General features: G+C 41.5%; 1 protein-coding gene across 6 annotated transcripts in view; it reads right to left on the reverse strand.

The window, feature by feature from the left end:
- Positions 1 to 21,816, reverse strand: part of LOC134348378 (trafficking kinesin-binding protein 2-like) — a 106,933-nt gene that overhangs the window by 6,807 nt on the left and 78,310 nt on the right. For all 6 annotated transcript variants that reach the window (XM_063051647.1, XM_063051651.1, XM_063051648.1 and 3 more), the window contains 5 exons: positions 16,864 to 16,998; positions 15,463 to 15,539; positions 14,807 to 15,007; positions 6,553 to 6,857; positions 1,184 to 1,486 (listed from right to left, as the gene is read on the reverse strand). In XM_063051647.1, coding sequence (XP_062907717.1) covers positions 1,184 to 1,486; positions 6,553 to 6,857; positions 14,807 to 15,007; positions 15,463 to 15,539; positions 16,864 to 16,998 — 1,021 coding nt within the window. The remainder of the gene's footprint in view (positions 1 to 1,183; positions 1,487 to 6,552; positions 6,858 to 14,806; positions 15,008 to 15,462; positions 15,540 to 16,863; positions 16,999 to 21,816) is intronic.

A 21,816-nucleotide genomic window follows, 5' to 3' on the forward strand; every position in this document is an offset into this window, starting at 1 on the left:
CCAGCTTGTGTTCAGATGGCTAGCTACTTATGACTCCATGGCTCCCCTCTTTTGAGCCACAGCCATCTTGAGGCCCTCTCTGCCGCATCGGTGGTACTGCGGATGGCTCTCCTCTTCCTCGATGCCCAAAATGCTGAAGGCTCTAACTAAAGGACGGGCTATGAATCCCCTACAACCAACCTCCACTGGGAGACATCTCACTCTCCATCCAGCCTGCTGACAGTTGCTGACCAGTCCTGCGTACTTGGAGAGCTTCCTGTCAAAGGCCTCCTCCAAGCTATCTTCCCATGGGACTGTCAGCTCCAGCAGCACCACTTGCTTAGTAGACTCAGACACTAGGACAATGTCTGGTCACAGGGTGGTGGCTGCAATATGGTTGGGGAACTTCAGCTGCCCTTTGAGGTCCACCAACAGCTGCCAGTCCCTTGCAGAGGTCAGAATGCCTGCAAATGTTCTTTTGGCAGGTTTTGGCTGCTCCCCAGCTCTGACAAAGGCAATGGTCTGCTTGGAGGGTCGAGACTGCTTCGCCCACTCAATTCCTGCGCTGACGGCTTCAGCGATGGTCTTCAGGACCTGATCATGCCTCCACCTGTACCGTCCCTCACCAAGTGCCCTTGCACAGCCGCTGAGGATGTGCTCCAGGGTTCCTCGCTTGGAGCACAGTGGGCACGCAGATGACTCTGCCTTGCCCCATGTGTGCAGGTTTGATGGGCTTGGAAGCACATCGTACACTGCCTGGATGAGAAATTGGATGCGGTGTGGTTCGGCTTTCCAAAGATCAGCCCAGGTCACTTTCCACTCAACTGCATTCTCCCATCTTGTCCAAGCTCCCTAAAGACAGATCAGAAACTGGAACAGAAAATGCCATAAACACTCAGTTCAGATATCATCTATGGAAAGAGAGAGAACGTTTTAGCTTTATACTGCAGAGTGGGTGGGGTGGATGGAATAAAGGAATATCACCAATAAGGTGAGCCCAGGGTGGCTGTGGGATAAATGTTTGATGAGTCTATATGATATGACAGAGGCATTTAAGATAATTTTTTGGTTGGAAAGGGAATACAATCTCCTTAAACCAATTGTGACTGTTACTGCCCCATGCAAATTACAAGGGTAATTTGCTCAGGGCCTCTCATTGTGCTTGATCATTAATCCACCAAACGTTCTACAGAAAAGAACTCACCAGCTGCTGACTCATGAGTCGAGTGGCCATTTATTGGCAGAAAAATATCTGGTGGTAGCCCCTTCCCTTCAGAAGACTGTTTCTCTTTGTCCTGCTTCTTCTCCTTTTTATCCTCGGGGGTGGAAGTGTGCTGAGCGTTGAATAAGATTCCTTCCTCACTGTCCTCTTCCAGATCAGAGAGATGGTAACTATCATCTTCCTGAAGTAGCTCAAAGCCCTTAGTGAGGACACCGGGCCGTGGGTCTAAAATTGTGCCCAGGTTAGGCTGTGCTAACTGTTGCCACTGATGTAGAGTCATTGAACCTACCAAGTGCAAGGTGACAAAAAAATTAAGAACCTGTAACTAGATTCAATGATGAAATAAAGACAACAACTAAGATGACCACTTCCATTTGGTTCTATAGATATGATTTTACATTGTTTGTAATAACTTCTGATGTTAACAGAGTAAATGTAGCAAAAATGCATTCATTAATTGCCAGAATTAGATTAAATATTGTGTTTGATGAAAGAAATAATTTTGAACCATTGACGTTATTTAAATCAGATGGATCCAACCAAACAAGTATTTTTAAGTATTTTTATATTGGGTACATTTCACAAATTGCATCACTTTCATTTATAATTGATTGAATGTTGAGATGATTCTTTTTCTACAGTAATTAAGAAAATTCCATTTTGTACATTGCTTACTTTTAATGGGGCATTATGATACAAAATGCTGCACAGTGATAATCTTGACGGTCACTGCATTTAACATGAAATGCATCAGACACCAGGAATAGCACTTCACCAATTAGGTCCTATAACATACATGGAATGGTGCAGCTTCTACTGAGAAAGGTGGCACTTGAATATATCCATATAATTTATAATTATTTTATACCTTTGAAAAATATTAGTGTTTCTGGAATGCAGAGTGTTCAACAATTTCAGAGAAACAGCACTTAAGACATCCATTGATGCCCATCATTTGTTTCTTGTATTGTTACCACGTGCGTGCACGCACACAGGTCTTCCGCCATTATGTATTTTGTTATTCAATCTCTTATGCCAATAATGACCTGTCCTTTTCTTTCCTCTCCACTCCCCAATCCATATTTTTCCAGCATCACAAACTGATTTATGAACTCTAATCTTTACTACAGGCTTGAACTGAAACTTTAAATCTGTTCCTCCAGCTAACTCTAGTCCAACTACTTTTGTGTGGGGCACCATGGTAGCACATTCGTTCGTGCGATGCTATTACAGCTCGGGGCCTCGGAGTTAAGAATTCAATTTCAGTGTCCTTTGTATGGAATTTGTACGTCCTCTCCATGGAATGCGTGGATTTTCTCTGGGTGCTCCACAGTCCAAGGATGTAGTGGTTAGGAGGTTAATTGGTTATTGTAAATTGTACCATTATTAGGCCAACGTGAAATCAGGGGTTGCAGGGTACTGCATCTTGAAGGGCCGGAAGGCCCTGTTCCTTGCTATCTCTAAATGGTGCCCCTTCTATAACCAATCTCATTTCCTAGCACTTGCTCCGTAGCCTCCTGTGCCTTGGAGATTCCAGAGCTCAGCATGACACAATAGACAATAGGTGCAGGAGTAGGCCATTCAGCCCTTCAAGCCAGCACCACCATTCACTGTGATCATGGCTGATCATCCACAATCAGTACCCTTTTCCTGCCTTCTCCCCATATCCCTTCACTCCGCTATCTTTAAGAGCTCTATCTAAATCTTCCTTGAAAGAATCCAGAGAATTGGCCTCCACTGCCTTCTGATGCAGAGCATTCCACAGAACCACAACCCTCTGTGTGTAAAAGTTTTTCCTCAACTCCGTTCTAAATTGTCTACCCCTTATTCGTAAACTGTGGCCTCTGGTTCTGGACTCCCCCAACATCGGAAACATGTTTCCTGCCTCTAGCGTGTCCAATCCCTTAATAATCTTATATGTTTCAATCAGATCCCCTCCCATCCTTTTAAATTCCAGTGTATACAAGCCCAATCGCTCCAATCTTTCAACATATGACAGTCCCGCCATCCCGGGAATTAACCTCGTGAACCTCCGCTGCACTCCCTCAATAGCAAGGACGTCCTTCCTCAAATTTGGAGACCAAAACTGTACAGAATACTCCAGGTGTGGTCTCACCAGGGCCTTGTACAACTGCAGAAGGACCTCTTTGCTCCTATACTCAACTCCCCTTGTTATGAAGGCCAACATGCCATTAGCTTTCTTAACTGCCTGCTGTACCTGCATGCTTACTTTCAGTGACTGATGAACAAGGACACCTAGATCTCATTGTACTTCCCCTTTTCCTAAATTGACACCATTCAGATAGTAATCAGCTTTCCTGTTCTTGCCACCAAGGTGGATAACCTCACATTTATCCACATTAAACTGCATCTGCCATGCACCTGCCCACTCACCCAACCTGTCCAAGTCACCCTGCATTCTCATAACATCCTCCTCACATTTCACACTGCCACCCAGCTTTGTGTCATCTGCAAATTTGCTAATGTTACTTTTAATCACTTCATCTAAATCATTAATGTATACTGTAAATAGCTGCGGTCCCAGCACCGAGACTTGCGGTAACCCACTAGTCACTGCCTGCCATTCTGAAAAGGACCCATTAATCCCTACTCTTTGTTTCCTGTCCGCCAACCAATTTTCTATCCATGTCAGTACCCTAGCCCCAACACCATTTGCTCTAATTTTGCACACTAACCTCCTATGTGGGACCTTATCAAAGGCTTTCTTTCTTTCAAACACCTTCACATGTTGAGAGTTTGTGTCTCCACTACCTACTAGGGTGGTGCGTTCCAGATTCGAGCCATACTCTACTCTCTCTATACCTACGACTGTGTGGCTAGCACAGCTCAAAAGCCATTTATAAATTTGCCAGTGACACTATTGTTGGCAGAGTTTCAGATAGTGACCAGGAGGCCTAGAGGAGTGAAACAGATTACCTGGTTGAGTGATGTTGCACAACGACCTTATATTCACTGTCAGTAAGACCAAGGAATTGACTGAATTTCAGGAAAGGGAAGTCGAGGGGCACACACTAGCCCTCATTGAGGATTCAGCAGTGGAAAGGGATTGCAGTTTCAAGATCCTGGCTGTCAACATCTCTGAAGATCTATCTTGGGAGGGCCCAACATATTGCCGCAATTAGGAAGAAGGCAAGACAGTGGCTATATTTCATTAGGAGTTTGAGGAGAATTGGTATGTCACCAAAGACAGGTGCAAATTTTTTACAGATGTGCCATGGAGAGCATTTTATCTAGTTGCATTATCATCTGGTATAGAAGGACCACTGTACAACATTGGAAAAAGCTGCAGAAGATTGCAAACTCATCCGACTCCCCAGCATCGACGATACCTTCAAAAGGTGACACCTCAAAAAGGCAGCATCTATCATTAAGGACCCCCACCACTCATGTTCGTTACTCATTGCTACCATCAAGGAGATGGTACAGGATGGTGAAGACACACACTCAACTTTTTAAGAACAACTCCCTCCCCTCTGCCATCAGATATCTGAATAGACAATGAATCCATGCAAACTACCTCACTATTTTTTCCACTCTCTTTTTGGACTAATTTATTTTTTAATATGTTTTTATTGTGATTTAGTATTTTTATTATATATTACACTGTACTACAGCTGCAAACAACAAATTTCATGACGCTGCCAGAGTTATTAAACCCGATTCTGAATCTGATTCTTTGGAAGAGGGAAAAAAATCTTTCTCAGAAAATCCTTCTAAATTTACTGGCCTTTATCTTAAACAATGTCCTCTGGTTTCTGATACCTCTGCTATAGGGGAGAAAACTTATAGAGTAATGTGCCACAAACTAGGTCTTTAAATTCTAATTACCTGTACTATTTATGCCCCTTATATGTATCTTAATCAGGTCCCTCCTTGGCCTCCTCTATTCTGAGGGGTGAAACCCAGCTTCTCTTCTCATCCAGTCTCTTCTTATAATGATCCTTCCCAGAAATCACCCTGGTTAATCTCCTCTGCAGTCTCTCCATAGTCCGATTACTTTCTTCCTATAGTGTGGTGATCAGAACTGCACATATTATCCAGCTGTGGTCTAACCAATGTTTTCTAAGTTATACCATAGCCTCCACACTTTTACATTCTATGACCTGGCTAACGAGAATAGTGTCTTCACTACCTCATTTACCTGTGCTGCCACCTCCAGGGATCCCTGGACTTGTACACCAATGTCCTGCTGTTGCTCAGAACTCTCTAGAACCATACCATTCATTATGTATCAGTGTCTTAATTTTATCAGTCCTCATATTTACCAGGATTCAACTCAATCTATTAATGCTCTATCTTACCAATTCATTAATATCATTCTGTGGCCAAAGTCCGTTGTTCTCACTGTTAACCACTCCATCCACTCTTACTTTTGGGGAAGTATTGAGAGACCTGGATAAACAGCCATGAACTGGCTCTCATCACCAATAGCTTGACTGGATTCAACCATGCAGATTCCACAGCTCTTCTTTCTCAGGAGGCTGAAGAAATCTGCATTCCCCTTTGACTGTCACCAATTTTTATCAATGCAACATTGAGGCATCCTATCTGACTGCATCATGACCTGGTATGGCAATTGCTCTACATACAACTGTGCAAAATTGTAGAGTATGGACACAGCTCAGCACGTCACAGAAACCAGCCTCCCCTCCATGAACTCTGCCTACACTTCTTATTGCCTTGATAAAGCAGCCAACATTATCAAAGACCCCACTCACTCCCAGCATTCTCTCTTCTCCCCACTCCCACTGGGCAGAAGATATAAAAGTCGGGACGCAAGTACCAAGGATAGCTTACATTTCACTATAAAACTACTGAATGGCTCATTAGTATGATAAGGCAGACTTTCGATCTCAGAATCTACCTCGTTATGGCTATACATCATCGTGCCTGTCTGTATCACACTTTCTCTGTAACAGCAACACTTTATTCTACATTTTGTTACTGCTTTTCCCTGATACTACCACCATGCACTGTTGTAACTAATTGATCTGGAATGTAAGGTAAGTTTTTTTTTACTGTACATGTGACAATAATAAATGTATTAGCAGTTTGCATCATTGATCACAGGACTACAGATCAAAGTGTTCCTGCTTTGCATAGATCCTGAACAGAAACAAAAGCCTTCAATGATCAGATTCTGACATCTAAATCCCGATGACAAAGTGTGCTGAAGAGCTAGCAGTGGTGGAGTGAGGGCATGGCAGAGTGCTTGGTGAACTACTCTATTGCCTTCTCCTCATTCTATCACTGTTGCTGTTAAATACTCTGTATTGCAATACATCAGTGGCCATTGAAATCATTAAGGAACTCTACGTCTCTATTCGCACCTTCAAGTGGTTTGACAATCTGTAGCTTCTCAGGTAGGAATGTGCGGTAAGAGCTCGACACACTGGAAAAGCAAGACATCTCTGTTAGGTCCCTGAGGTTGGTCCCAGTGGACATCACACTCTCTGCTGGCGTACTGCAGCCAGACTCCTCTTTTGTTGCCATGGCCATCAGCTTCCGGTCCCGTTCACTTTCAAAGAACCTCTTCTCACTCAAGTAATTCTCCTGCCGCAGAGAAAGGCGGCGCAAAGCAGTGGACAGGTCTTTGCCACCAGGTGCTCCCGGCTGTCCAACACTGGACCATTTACTGGGAACAAAAACGAGAATGAACAATGTTTACATGGCTTTTCCAGGTTAGGGTGGTCAAACTAGAATTAAGCAGATTACAGCAACTAAATGTCAGATTATCAACCAATTACTAACTGATGCCAACTCTACTCACAGTGAACTTTAGGCCAAGTTATTACTGTTGAAAGTATCCTGACTGGTATGGCTATTCCAATGCACAGGAAAATAATAGGCTGCAAAGAGTTATCTATAGGAGGCAATTCCTTAAGAAAGTGGCACCTATCATCAAGGAACCTCACTAAGTGAGCCATGTCCTCTTCTCACTGCCACTATTGGACAGGAGCTACAGAAAACTGAAGTACTACACCTTGAACAGCAATTTTTCTACAACCCTCAGATTTTTGATCCGACCTACACAATGCTAAATCTACCTAGACCACCTCTTACACTGAGGTCTTTGCACACAGTCTTGTCTCACTCCCCTCACTGTCTTGTATAATTTGGCTATAATCTGCAGTATATACTGTGTGCCATTTGTACCTGCATCTGTGATGCTGCTGCAAGTTTTTCCTTTGTACTCTACCTCGCTGTACTTGTGCACATTAAATCAATTTGACTATTAGCAGACAATCAAAGGCATCATATTCTTTGAAGTGCTTGCTGGCTTTCTAAATGTATTGTCTGCTGAGAATCAGAAGCCTCACTTGCCAAACTTGAATGTACGTTATGAAATTGTCTTCAGATTCTAAGCGAAAGAAACATAATAAAAACAAACATGCTAGACCAGCTGGGCCTTCCCATCCAGTATGGAATCCCATGTTGTCAAATTACTACTGACCACATATAGATAACACCACAGTGTCATACTTTTAACTGTAATGTAAGAACCTCACACTTCTAAACCTAAAGGGGAGGAGTCAGATTTCTTTATTCTATACAGCTTTGACGTCATATGATAAGGTGTCCATCATTGACAGGCTAGAGGCATGGAGACTGGATGTTCAAGAGGACATACAAGAAACTGAGTGGGAAATGGCATGCTTAAAAGCCCCAAAGCAATCAATTAACACGAGAATGAAGCTATTACAATACAAATGGTTAATGAGAACTTATACTACCCCGGTCAAACTGAACCGTTGGTCCCCGACATCCCGGACACTTGTGTTAAATGCTTAGAAGAAAAGGGTACTCTGTTTCACTGTGTATGGGACTGTCCAAAATTAAAAAAAAAAATACTGGAAAAACAGTTGTCAAGAACTTTACTGTTAGTTCAAAACAGTCAATTTTAATTGACTTTGAACTCCTGCAGGCCAGGAGGATGATAGCTTTATCTTGGAGAAAAATGGATATACCTTCGATACATGTATGGGTGAAAGAGATGGCATCTTGTATTGTATTGGAGAGACTGATTTACATAACCAGAGGAAGGGCAGGAGAATTTGAAAATGTGTGGAAACCCTTACTGGAGTTTCTTGGACGTCAAGGTGCACAGTCATTTTGAAATAACTGTGTTGTTGAGTGCTTCTACGGTTTTTATTTCTGATGTGTTTTTATTTTATTTCTTTGTTAAATATGTTAAGTATGTGAAATGTTATATATTTTTTCCTTTGATGATTGTGAAAAGCAGGAGGACGTTTCACTATTTAGTTTAATTATTATTACTGTTTATTTGTATATGTGAAATATGTAAAATTCAATAAAAATATTGTTTAAAAAACTGTAATGTAAGAATTAACTGAAGAGATCATTCATATTTGCTTTCAAAAGATCAGTTATTATGGGCTAGATTCAGTTCATCATGGTGGTGATACCCAAAATTAAAGTCTGTAAATTTAAGTGAGTTATTCTACTTAAAAATGTGCTAGAATAGGGGCTTGCTAAAGTGGAAAAGTTGTGGCAGAAGCTTAAAGCTGAGTTAATTGTCATATGCACAAGTAGAATGAAAATCTTACTTGACGGAGCATCACCTGGACATGGTGTCAGATGTGCAACATTCACATGAAAAGCAAATTACAGGTGTCCCCCGCTTTTCGAACGTTCGCTTTACGAAACCTCACTGTTACGGAAGACCTACATTAGTACCCTGTTTTCGCTTTCAGAAGGTGTTTTCACTGTTACGAAAAAAATTCCGCGCGCGCCCCGAGCAGCCGCTCTCCCTGGATTCGGAATTGCATTCTCGCCAGCATTGCTTTAACATGAGCCTGTGAGCAGTCGTTTGCAAAATGAGTTCTAAGGTATCGGAAAAGCCTGAAAGAGCTCGTAAGGGTGTTACACTTAGCGTAAAACTAGACATAATTAAGCGTTTCGATCGTGGTGAACAAAGCAAGGACAAAGTGAGTTTGGTTTGTGGAAGCTGATGATGATAATGTTGAAGAGGTTTTGGCAATGACCAAGAACTGATAGATGAAGAGCTGATGCAATTGGAAGAGGAAAGGATAACAATCGAAACCGAATGAGTAATGATAAAGTACGACTTTAATTTTGAAAAGGTACGTAGGTTTAGGGGATATTTACAAGATTAATTGAGTCCTTACAAAGAACTGTATGATAGAAAAATGCGCGAGGCTCGGCAGTCAAGCAAGCCTTCCACATCAGTCACAGCAGACGACGAACCTCGACCTTCGACATTGAGGCGGGCAGTCATAGGAGAAGATGAGTTGCCTGCTCTAATGGAAATAGACGATGAGATGACACCCCAGTGTCCCACCACCCAGGCCGCGGACAGATACAGTACCGATTCGCAGAGAATGCAGCAGTAGCCGGGAGGCACAGAGCACATCTTTAAGAAAAAAGCCGAAATAAACATGCTAATTAATTAGGTGCCGCCCGACATGTAATTAATTAGCATGTTTATTTCGGCTTTTTTCTTAAAGATGTGCTGGGTGCGTCCCGGCTACTGCTGGACCCCTGCGTGCTTCGCGGCAATGTATCGGTCAGCGGCCTGGAGGGTCGGGGCCACTGCACCACCCAAACTCCGACTCAACCTAACACACCACCATCAGTGTGCTCAGCGCTGTCTCGATTCCGGTAAGTGATACTACACTGTATGTACATTATTTCTACTTTGTATCGGCTGTGTATTTTTACGTGTTATTTGGTATGATTTGGCATCTTCATAGTTTAAAGATTACTGGACAGCGCTTGCTCCGTGTTTTTGCCAACAGTGCTTGTGTGAGATTTTTTGCCGATGGCGCTTGCGTGAGATTTTCACTACGGAGATCTGTGCCGGCAATGATTGTGGATAAGTATTTCTACTTTATATAGACTGTGTATTTATCACATCATTCCTGCTTTTACTATATGTTACTGTTATTTTAGGTTTTATGTGTTATTTGGCATGATTTGGTAGGTTATTTTTGGATCTGCGAATGCTCACAAAATTTTCCCATATAAATAAATGGTAATTGCTTCTTCACTTTACGACATTTCGGCTTACGAACCGTTTCATAGGCACGCTCTACCTTCGGATGACGGGGGAAACCTGTATACAATGAAGGACACAACTAGAAATCCATTGTAGTGCAAGGTGGTCACAGGGTTACTATAGTGAGGTAGTGATTAGGGTTGTGCAGATTAGTTCAAGAAATGAAGTTGAAGGGAAGTTGCTGGTGGGATGGGGCCTCAAGCTCGAAGGTAGCTACGAGAAGATGGCAGCATGTACACGTGTACTGGATGGGCAAGTACACGAAGGAGAAAGAAATAGGAGTTGCTAATGAGGCTTGAGTGAACCACGAAACATAGTATAATGCAGCTTGGTGCTTTATTTTTTTCTATTAAAGTGGTGCATAGCAACATACATAGAAGGGGTAATGCACTTAGCCCAGAAAATGCTCTGCCATGCAGCTTGATCATGGCTGATAAAGTGCCAAGTTTATCTTGTCACCTGATCCCCACATCCTCCAACTCCTCTAGTATCGAAAAATTCTCATATGAGTAAATACTCATCACTCACTAAAATACACAATTCCAAAGTTTTAAAACCATTTGGATTAAAAAAAGTTATCAACCGCAATAAATGACTGATCCATTATCCTGAGATTTTGCCCATAGTTATGACATTTTACTGAGGAAATAGTCTCTGGAGATCTCCCAGCCAACTTGCTCAGAAACTTGTATATGACTCACTGCTACTGCTGGGCACCGTGGTAGCGTAGCGGTTAGTGCGATGCTATTACAGCTTGGGGCTTTATGACACGCAGTCCCCTTTTATTGTCATTTAGTAATGCATGCATTAAGAAATGATAAAATGATTTTCCAGAATGATATCACGAAAACACAAGACAAACCGACTTAACAACTAACAAAACCCACATAATTATAACATACAGTTACAACACTGCAAAGCAATACCGTAATTTGATAAGAACAGACCATGGCACAGTAAAAGTCTCAAAGTCCCTTGAAAGTCCCATCATCTCACGCAGACGGTAAACCTCCAGCGCCGCCAACTTGCCGGTGCAGCATACTGGAAGCATCTGACCACAGTCCGACTCCGAGTCCATCTGAAAAACTCCGAGCCTCCGACCCACCTCTTTGACACCGAGCACCGAGTACCATCTCCGCCAAGCGCTTCGACCCTGGCCCCGGCAACAGGCAATACGCAAAGCCGAGGATCTGGGGCCTTCATCTCCGGAGATTCACGATCACACAGTAGCAGCGGCAGTGGAGCAGGCATTTCAGAAGTTACTCCAGATGTTCCTCTGCGCTTCACACGGCTGTCTCCATCAAATCTGGATTGTGCACGGCCCCCTAGTTAACACATATCGATATCAATTTGGAACAGCCGCACGTGCTGCGTCGCGCCGCCATCTTCTCCTCCTTCCTTTTAAGTTCAGAGTTCAATTTCAACATCATCTGTAAGGAATCTGTACATCCTTCCCATGAAATGCGTAGGTTTTCTCCGGGTGCTTCAGATTCCTCCCACAGTCCAAAAACATACAGGTTAGTAAGTTAATTGGTCATTGTAAATTGTTCTGTGATTAGGCTAGGGTTAAATCAGGAGCCAGAAGAGCTTATTTCGCACTCTATCAATCAATAAATAAGAAAACAAACTTGCCAATCCAAAACCGCGTGAAAACCCATTTACTCAGCTTTGTCGAACACATTCAGCACCGTCCATCTCCCTTATTTCCAATTATCAATCCAGAGAGTTGATTTGCAAGGCAGACACTTCGTTCTTCATGTGCACACATTTCCAAGTGAAGACCTGTTAAAGCTCTATATACTCTCAACAAGACTACTTTATCTGTGCACTCAAATCCTTCCTGCAATAAATGCCACCTCATTTGCCTTCCCAGCTCCCTGTTGTACATAGATATATAATTTCTGCATCTATCAACAGAACATTTTCTAATTCCTTACTGCTTGAAATATATTGCATTAATTCCCCTTGCAAAATGCATAATCTTACACTTCTCAATGTGGTATACCTGTCATTTTCTTGCCCACCCGGTTAACCATCTATGTGTCCTCAAAGACTTTATGTCCTTTACAATATCTCACATGCCCTAGCTATGCAAGTTCAGCAAACTTGGATATGGTTTAGTTTTATCATCCTGGCCATTAATATAAATTGTAAAATGCTGAAGGCAAAGGACTGATGCATGTAATTCACACAAATAATATTTGACCAACTTGAAAATGCTGCATTAATTCTAAATCTTGGTTACTGTATTTTCACGCACGGATATTAGTCCCAACCCCAGCTTTTGTCATATTTAACAAGCTTGTGGTAACTTCTGAATGTCCTTGCAAAAATAAAAATAGAGTTACATCTACTTGTTTCCTTTAATCTACTCAACTAGAAATACTCAAATAGTTTCGCAAACTGACTTTCTGTTAATAAAGTCAAGTTGGCTCTGCTGGGTAATCATATTATAACCTTTTAAGAACTTCATCAGCAATCCCTAAATGACCGATTCCGACATTTCACTGACAACAAATTCCAAGGCCGACTGGTCTGTAGTTCCCATCTTTCCCCCATACATCTTTTTTTTAAAGAGTTAGAAGTATTACATTTATTAACTTCCAGTTTCTGAAGACTACTGTAGAATCTGGTTAACTTTGAAAGATTGTCACTCATGCATCTGATATCTCTGCAGCACACTACTTGGACCTATGAGATAGGTATTCAGGTCAAGGAGATTGCCTTCGTTTTAGCTCCTTCATTTTCCCCTTTATTCAAAGTCATTAGACTTCTGGCTTACCTCCAGTTCTGCCACATACAATTGCATTTTCACAGAAATACAAATGTTTGTTTTGTATTTCAACCATTTGCTTCCCACAACACTTTCTACCCTGTCAATGCCAATATAGCATGCCATGGTTAGGGATTTTTCAATGGTGAAACAGACTGGAATCCTTAAGAGGTTTATCATTTAGTTTGTTGGTATACTACTGTTCATAACATCCATTATACATTAACAGCCATAAGTAGTTACAAGGGCATCTGCAAAATCTCATGCTTATTATAGTATAATAAGGTCAAAAGCTCTACAAAGATAAATATTTACAAAGCATGCTCTACACCAAATTTCCTGTTTAATTCTGCTGTCATAAAGTGCTCATTAATTACTTCAGTATAAATGATTCCACTTCAAATTCATACTTACACCTCGGACTTCAACTACTGCACAGAGTCTTGTCATCTTCAGAAGTTTTCTGATGACTCTGCCATAGTTGGATGCATCAGCAAGAGAGATGAGGCTGAGTACAGGGCTACGGTAGGAAACTTTGACACATGGTGTGAGCAGAATTATCTGCAGCTTAATGTGAAAAAGACTAAGGAGCTGGTGGTAGACCTGAGGAGAGCTAAGGTACCGGTGACCCCCCGTTTCCATCCAGGGGGTCAGTGTGGACATGGTGGAGGATTACAAATACCTGGGGATACGAATTGACAATAAACTGAACTGGTCAAAGAACACTGAGGCTATCTACAGGAAGGGTCACAACCGTCTCTATTTCCTGAGGAGACTGAGGTCCTTTAACATCTGCCGGACGATGCTGAGGATGTTCTATGAGTCTGTGGTGGCCAGTGCTATAATGTTTGCTGTTGTGTGCTGGGGCAGCAGGCTGAGGGTAGCAGACACCAACAGAATCAACAAACTCATTCGTAAGGCCAGTGATGTTGTGGGGATGGAACTGGACTCTGACGGTGGTGTCTGAAAAGAGGATGCCGTCAAAGTTGCATGCCATCTTGGTCAATGTCTCCCATCCACTACATAATGTACTGGGTGGGCACAGGAGTACATTCAGTCAGAGACTCATTCCACCGAGATGCAGCACTGAGCGTCATAGGAAGTCATTCCTGCCTGTGGCCATCAAACTTTACAACTCCTCCCTTGGAGGGTCAGACACCCTGAGCCAATAGGCTGGTCCTGGACTTACTTCATAATTTACTGGCATAATTTACATATTACTATTTAACTATTTATGGTTCTATTACTATTTATTATTTATGGTGCAACTGTAACGAAAACCAATTTCCCCCGGGATCAATAAAGTATGACTATGACTATGAAACACCATTTACTATGTTCCCAAATTCCTGCAGGTTTCATCTGTTATCAGGGCCTTGCATAATTACCCACACTGTCAGCCGTGAATTGATGAGTACTGCGGGTTGATGAACAACTGCAATCAGCAAAATGGACTGAATAAGCAACACTGTGAATCAACGGAGCGATATCCACGAACACTGTCCTTTCAAATTTATCAACACAAACATTAGATTTTTTTTCTTTGCAAAATGTCAAATTAACAAGTGGAGTAACAAAGGAGACATATTGTACAGGAATGAATAATTGTACCAATAATAGCACATATCTATGGTATTATTCCAGTTCCATGATACTAATTCATCAGCATTCCAATATGATATTGGAACAGGATACACAGAGAATTCCTCTTGTGCATCTCTCCTTGGCCATTAGGCAGTGAGAAAGCAATTTATTGACATTTGTTACCTACCAGTGGGAACCAGCTTCACCAGATGAGTTTTTTGACACCTTTGGATCAGATGATCCCATGTTGGGTTGCTGGGATTTCATAGTTACAAGAAGAGATGAACAACCAGATCCTGGGATAGATCCCAGAGAAGAAGCTGGCACATGAGTTTGTAGGGTTTCATTTATGCTTCGGACTGTACAGAAAACCCGTCTGTGTTGGCTCCTAAGGCAATAAAAAAAGGGAGGAATACATCAATGTATTGGAAGATCAGCGATTACATCACAACATGCATTGAGAGGAAGGCAAATCAATTTAATTAGTATTAAAATTAGACAAGTGATAGCAGGAAGCATTTCTTCACAGAAAAGTAAACAGAAATCTGGAATACTCATTTGTAAGTTCTTGTTGAAGCTAAGGTCCAATTGTAAAAACCAAAATTGCCAAATATATTTCATATGCAAGGTTGGCAATAGGTAATGGAACCAAGGTAGATAAATGGATGAGGTAAAATCAATCAGTTAAAATCCAAGTGAAAAACAGAGTAGACTCGAAGGTTGAAGCCCATTTCTTGCGCTCTGGTTTTAAGACGAATGATCAATTCTCTCAAATCTGTTCAGATTTTTTTAAAGAAATATTGGGACAAAAATATGCTTTGTATCTGTAACACTTCTATTTACCTTTGATCTTCCATCGTTGACTCTTCAAGATTAAGCTCCCTGCGCATACTTCCTTCAATCTCAGCAGCCAAGGAATTCTACAAGAAAATTATTTTATGGTCAGTTTCCAAAAAACTACTGAGTGCAAAAACTACAAATGTGCATGCAATATCAATATTCTGCAATGAAGCTGTCTGATGCTTGGGTAGATACGAGTGGTCACAGTGATGGTGGGGGATGAGGGAGGGTGGGCGGCGGGATGGGGAATTACAACAAATATGATAGCATATTATTACTATCATATGGCAGGAGGTACAGATGCCTTGGGTACCACACCACAAGGTTCAGGAACAGCTATTATCTACAACCATCATTCTCTTGCACAGTCATGGATAACTTCAATCGCCACTACTCTGAACTGATACTATGACCTACAAACTCATTTTCAAGGACTCTTTACAACTCATGTTCACAGTGTTAATCTTTAATCTTCTTTTGCACATTGGTTATCAGTCTTTGTCTGTTTATATAGTTTTTTAAAAAAATTCTATTGCTTTTTTCTGTAAATGCCTAAAAGGCAATTTATCTCCAGGTAATTAAGGTAACATATCCACTTGTAGATAAATTTACTTCGAACTTTTGACCTGAAAATTCAAGATTGAAATTGTCTGCTTACCATAATAATTTAGATTGTACTCACTCTTTAACTAAATACGAATATATCTACTCCACCATAGTAACATACTTGCATTTAACAGCTACAACAGAACCTCGCTTATTTCAATGATCTCTTTCCCAGTTTCTCTACACTTCTCACTAAATGAATGTGAATATGGCCCCAATCTGATCATCTGAGCTGTTCGCTCTCCAAGGCAAATCCCTTATTACAAGGAAGTATGGCACAGTGGTGCAGCAGGTAAAGCTGATGCCTTGCAGCTGTAGTGACCCAAGTTCAATCTTGATCTCAGGCGTTGCCTGCGAGGTTTGCATTTTCTCCATGTGAACACACGCATTTGCTCCAGATGCTCTCGATTCCTTCCTCATCTCAAAATCTGCTGGTCAATAGTTTATGTGGCTGCTGTATATTAGGCATGGTGTGTTAGCAAGTAGTAGTAGAACTGTGGATCGTTGATAGAGAGTAGAGTAATGGGGAAAAAAAGTGGGAGCAATAGATTGATGAAATTGACCTGCAACTGACATGGTTCAATGAGCTGAATAACCTTCTTCTATACAGAAAGAAAATGAAATAAAGGAAGAAGAGGAAAATGGAGAGAAGATTCACACACAAATAATTGCTATAACAGTGTGTGAATCGCAATTTGTCTAATCATTTTGCTCCGTGCTCTTCAGTACTGGTATGTGAACAAACAGGACTTAATACACATACAGAAAACAACAGGATTTGATATCAAGACTCCATACCATAGAGAACATGCTGTAAGCTTGGGGCCGGTTTAGTGCGCATGATGTTGACTTGTTCCGCAATTCTTTTAGTTCTTCCTGAGATTCATGTAACATTCCCAAACACTCAGCATTATGATCCTGTACTTCCAGCAGCTGCAGTGAAAAATACGACAAAAACATGAGAATAAAAGATAATCTCACTGATCAAACTATAAAATCAGCATACCTGAGACATCAGTCAACATGTTGCACAATCCTTTGCCATTTCATGTCCATGTGCACGATGCAAACTAATGGGGAATGGAATCTTTACTTTCATCACTGATAGAGACCGCAGGTTATCGTCAACCTCCTTTGCTTGGCAGGGGAGGAGGATGAGGAAGGAAAATGATGGCATAATAGCATTTAGTAATTCTATGACTGGTTTGCTTATAAACTCTCCTGTAAGATGTGAAGCTAAAAGTCAAAGCCGTTGAAACAGGATTCGAGAACAAAAGGTTGATACTATTCCTTAAGGTTATTTGCTGATTTGGTTCTGCAGTTTTCCATCAGCACAGCCACCCAAATAATATTTAGCTAATAATATTCATTAATTTACATCTATCTCCTTTACTGATAGGGATGTCCTTGCCCTGGCTACACCAGGTGCAGGTATAGTTCACTGGTCTACCACCTCCCTGACAGTCAGTAGGTTCAAATCTGTCTCCAGAGCTTGAGCACAGCACCTAGACAATGGCTATTTGGCAGTCTGATGAAGCCTATGGACACCTTCCCAGAATATTGTATTTAAATATGTATTAAAACATCTGATTAGTATTATTATGTGCTTCTTTATTAATGCATTATACATTTAAAATATGGGCAAGTTAAAATAAAATGTTATTTTTTACGGACATCAGGGCGGAGGCTGTTGTTGCTTAGCTTGAATAAAAACATTAAACTGTGGGGTGGTCTTTGACAAAGCATCACACGTCATGTTAGACATTCAATCAATTTCAATTCCTTATTTTAATGGTTACAAGTGTGGAAAATTCTGATTAGCAAAGATACATTGTTGCAAATGGAATTACAGCTTCCAAGCCTTCCAAGGGGAGGATGGGCTTCTCTCAAAGAACACCAGAATTCTCAACTCCATCTTGGTAAAGCACTTCCTCCAGCATTTGAGTTTGCAGAGATTTCGGCTTCTACTCTCTCCTTCCACATTGGCAGCTTTGCCAAAAAAGCTTGTAATTCTTCAGTAGCATCCATAACAGTGACTTCAGGGCCTTGAATTGAGAGATTTACTTCATTCATATGGTTAAAAATATCTGCCAGGTAAGCCACAAACTGTCCCAAGGGTGAGTTTTCTTTTCCAAATGGCCTAATTCTGCTCCTATGTCTTATAGTGTTAGGGTCTTATTTTGTGAATCCCTTTTGGAAACTACAAAGGCGGTTGGTATTTTGGAAATGGTAAAAAGTTTCTCTGCCAAACAAAACTTCGACTGGAAAAAAAAATATTCATACTCTATACAGATGGAGCTCCTGTGATATTTGGTAATACATCCAGATTTGCTAATTTCTTTGAAGAGAGATATATGCAAACACTTGGGAACACTTCAGAACTCTTTCAAAGGTTACTTTCATCTTAATGGCATTTAAGTTGAACCATAGATCTGCAATCCTTTTACTTTTGATATAAACTGTGTCAAAGATATTGATCTAACCAAAGATGAATTCAATGATCTTGGGACAAAAAAAAAACTTAGTATAATTGGAATTTAACTCAAAATACCTGGAGCTTGGTTAGTGAGCCTTTATGAGTAGAAAGGTATGACAACATTAATGACGCTGTATTAAAGACCACCCAACAGTGCGAGGGATCTAGAGGAGCAAATTTGTAGAGATCACAGACTGTCGCAAGAAACATAAGGTTGTGATACGTGGTTTTAAATTGCACATATTGGCTGGGACTCCCATTCTGATGGTATCAGAAAGGATCTAGCAAGTGTGGATTGGAAAAGGCTGTTTTCTGGCACAGTATACTAGGTAAGTGAGAAGCCTTCATAAGTGGAATTTTTAGTGTACAGAGGTTGGATATTCCTGTCAGATTAAAAAGATAGGATAACAAGTTTAGGGAACCTTAGTTTTCACGCAATAATGAGGTCCTGGTTAAGAAAAAGGAGGTACATAGCAGGTAAAGGCAGACAGGAACAAATGAGGTACTTGAGGAGCATAAGAAATGCAAGAAGAAAATCACGAGGGCTTAAAAAAAAAGACACAAGGTTGCTCTAGTAGACAAGCTGAGAGAGAACCCTTCTACAGATATAGTAAGAGCAAAAACATAACAAGGGACAAAATTGGTCTTCTGAAAGATCAGAGTGGTAATCTACACATGGAGCTGAAAGAGAAGTCTTAAATGGATTTATACCAAAACCGCGAATGTTCTTAGTATTTCCTCTCGCAGAAAACAATAAGCTTTTCCAAACTGAGATATGGAATGGATCCAAAATGTAAGATCTATTAAAGGGAATGGGAAGCAGAAGCAAATTCTATTGAGTAGGTGGGAAGTAAATGAGTGTTTTGAAATGAAATACAAAATGAATGCCACTATTAAATATTAACATTAAAGGTTTCAAACACAGCCCCAAATAGCCAGCTTTCCTTTTCCCATTTATATATAACTGCATAGTTGGCAGTACCCTGCAACGTGCTGATTTGTTGTGGCACTCTTGGTATTCCAGTCTAATCATATACATGAATGCATAGACAATTTCTTTATATTAAGAAAAGACACTCTCTCAGATTACATACTGCAGTGCTGTGCAACAGTGGCCTCTCCAATGCTGCAGCACACTACAATGCCGGGATCCTAGCATGAATCCCTGGCGCTCCTTCCGGTAATGGATTTCCAGCAGCTGTACGTGGAGAAACTGTTTGCAAGGCCAGTGTTGAGTGGGTCAGAAGGTTATTGCAACTGCTCGGTACTGACATGTGGAATCCAGAGCTGTAACCTGGCTGGCGTGGTGAGTGTGGGCCAGCGTTAGGCACTGATAGCACCAGCTCCATGTGTTGACACATCACGTGGATCCTACAGTCTCTATCATTACCATCCGCTAAATGTTATGGGAGCTCCTGCCTCTCCTCCTCAGTCGGTTTTATTACTACAAAGAAATCTCCAAGCTGAGGAAAGAGATGCTGCCAAACTCAACCATGGAATAACTTATGCTAGATTCAGGTCAGCAGCACCCAGCAACAAGGAGGGTAGGGCTTTGAGGCAAGTTTTTGGCACTGGGTGTCTACCAATAAAGGATGCAGGAGGGAGGACAGAAATTCCTGCCAGATTCCTGGCACAGCAGCACTGTTATTAACACATCTTTCAATACATAATGCTCTGACGACTTGTTTTAGTGCTGACTCCATTTGTCCACTTGTTCATGGATACATCCTGAGAAGTAAGTGAGGCTCTGGTTTACCACCATTCTATACATGCAGAAAATGAGAAACTGACTGATGTCCTTCCACTAATAACACAAAATGCTGAACACAATCTCTTTGCACTCTACGTCATGTTATCTGAACAGCATACACATTATTTTTCTCCACTTAGCCTTCCTTTTAAAATATTTACTTGAGATATTGACCTCTGCTACTAAAGTGTAGAAGTTCTGCACTCACAATTTTCTGAATTAAATTATCCTGAAATCCTGACCTGCAGTTTTAAGTTCCCACAAATCTTCTGTTTACTCATTTAAATCTCTTTTTAAAGCATCTTAATTCCTTCAACTTTTTTTTTTTTAAAACCCTCAGAATAAAAATGTACAAGGTTCTTTGGTCTTTCCTGAAAACGACACTCTCGACAGTGACATCGGTGACTGAATTTCTCTTTGCGCCTTCTCAATTCATTCTGTTTGATAATGCGGTGTGATGCCGCTAGTGAACCACAGTGACACGTTGCGGGCAGCTTCTAAGTATACTTCTTTTGAACTACTTTCACTGCAATCCGCAGCCTGTAATTTCCCTTTGAGTAATGCACTTTTAAATCGTCTTAACAAACTAGCGACTTCATGATCTTCTGAAGGACTCAGCAAACTTAAGTCTCAGGCATGCTTTAAGCAGATGAAGGTACATCACCATGGCTGAGAGAGAGGGAGGAGGGGAGGACTCCAAGCTAGGCTAAAACAAAGTATCATGAAACTTTTTCTACCCAGCATCTTGTTAGCAAATGTATAGTCGCTGGAAAACAAGACTGAGGACCTAACGGCAAGGTTGCTGTACCAGAGGGAGATGAGGAATTGCTGCACTGTTTCACGAAGATATGGCTCGTTTTGAACACGACAGATACGTTAGTAAGACCCAACGGATTCTCAATACATGGGATGGACTGGATTGCTGATTCAGAGAAGGCAATAGGTGGGGGTGTGTGTTTCATGATAAAATCTTTGTGGTGTTTGGAATCAGTAGTCTTGTTGAACTCTCGTTCCCCCGATCTGGAACATCTAATGATTAAGTGCTGACCATTCTAATTACCAAGAGAGTTCTCCATCGTGAACCTGACCTCAGATTATATACCATCAAATGCTACTGTTAAACAGGCACTAGATGTACTGACTACCACCTTTGTATGGGGTTTATGGAGTGTCAGGGAGGGGTAGCACCTCTGGTGCGGGAACATCATGTCCTTTTCAAGGCGGCTTGTCCACCTTTGGTCCCTACCTGGCACTCAGCTCTCACCTGTGGCTCCCCATAGCTGTTTGCATGAGACAGCGGCCACACCCGGGCAACAGCTTCGACAAGCCGGCTAAACCAGGTGAGGGTAGCGCTCAGGCCTCAAACCCTCAGTGAGATAGGGAGTTGTCTATCCCAGCATGTGAAGACCAACTCCGGCAAATTGAGTGGATGAGACCAATGGAAGGTCCAACGGTCAAGAAGATGGTCTCTGTAAGCGTCATGGAACATGTAGAGCAGGACAAGATACAGAAGATGTCCTGGTCA

The sequence above is a fragment of the Mobula hypostoma genome, chromosome 6 (assembly GCF_963921235.1).
Source record: "Mobula hypostoma chromosome 6, sMobHyp1.1, whole genome shotgun sequence".
In the NCBI taxonomy this organism is placed as follows: domain Eukaryota; kingdom Metazoa; phylum Chordata; class Chondrichthyes; order Myliobatiformes; family Myliobatidae; genus Mobula; species Mobula hypostoma.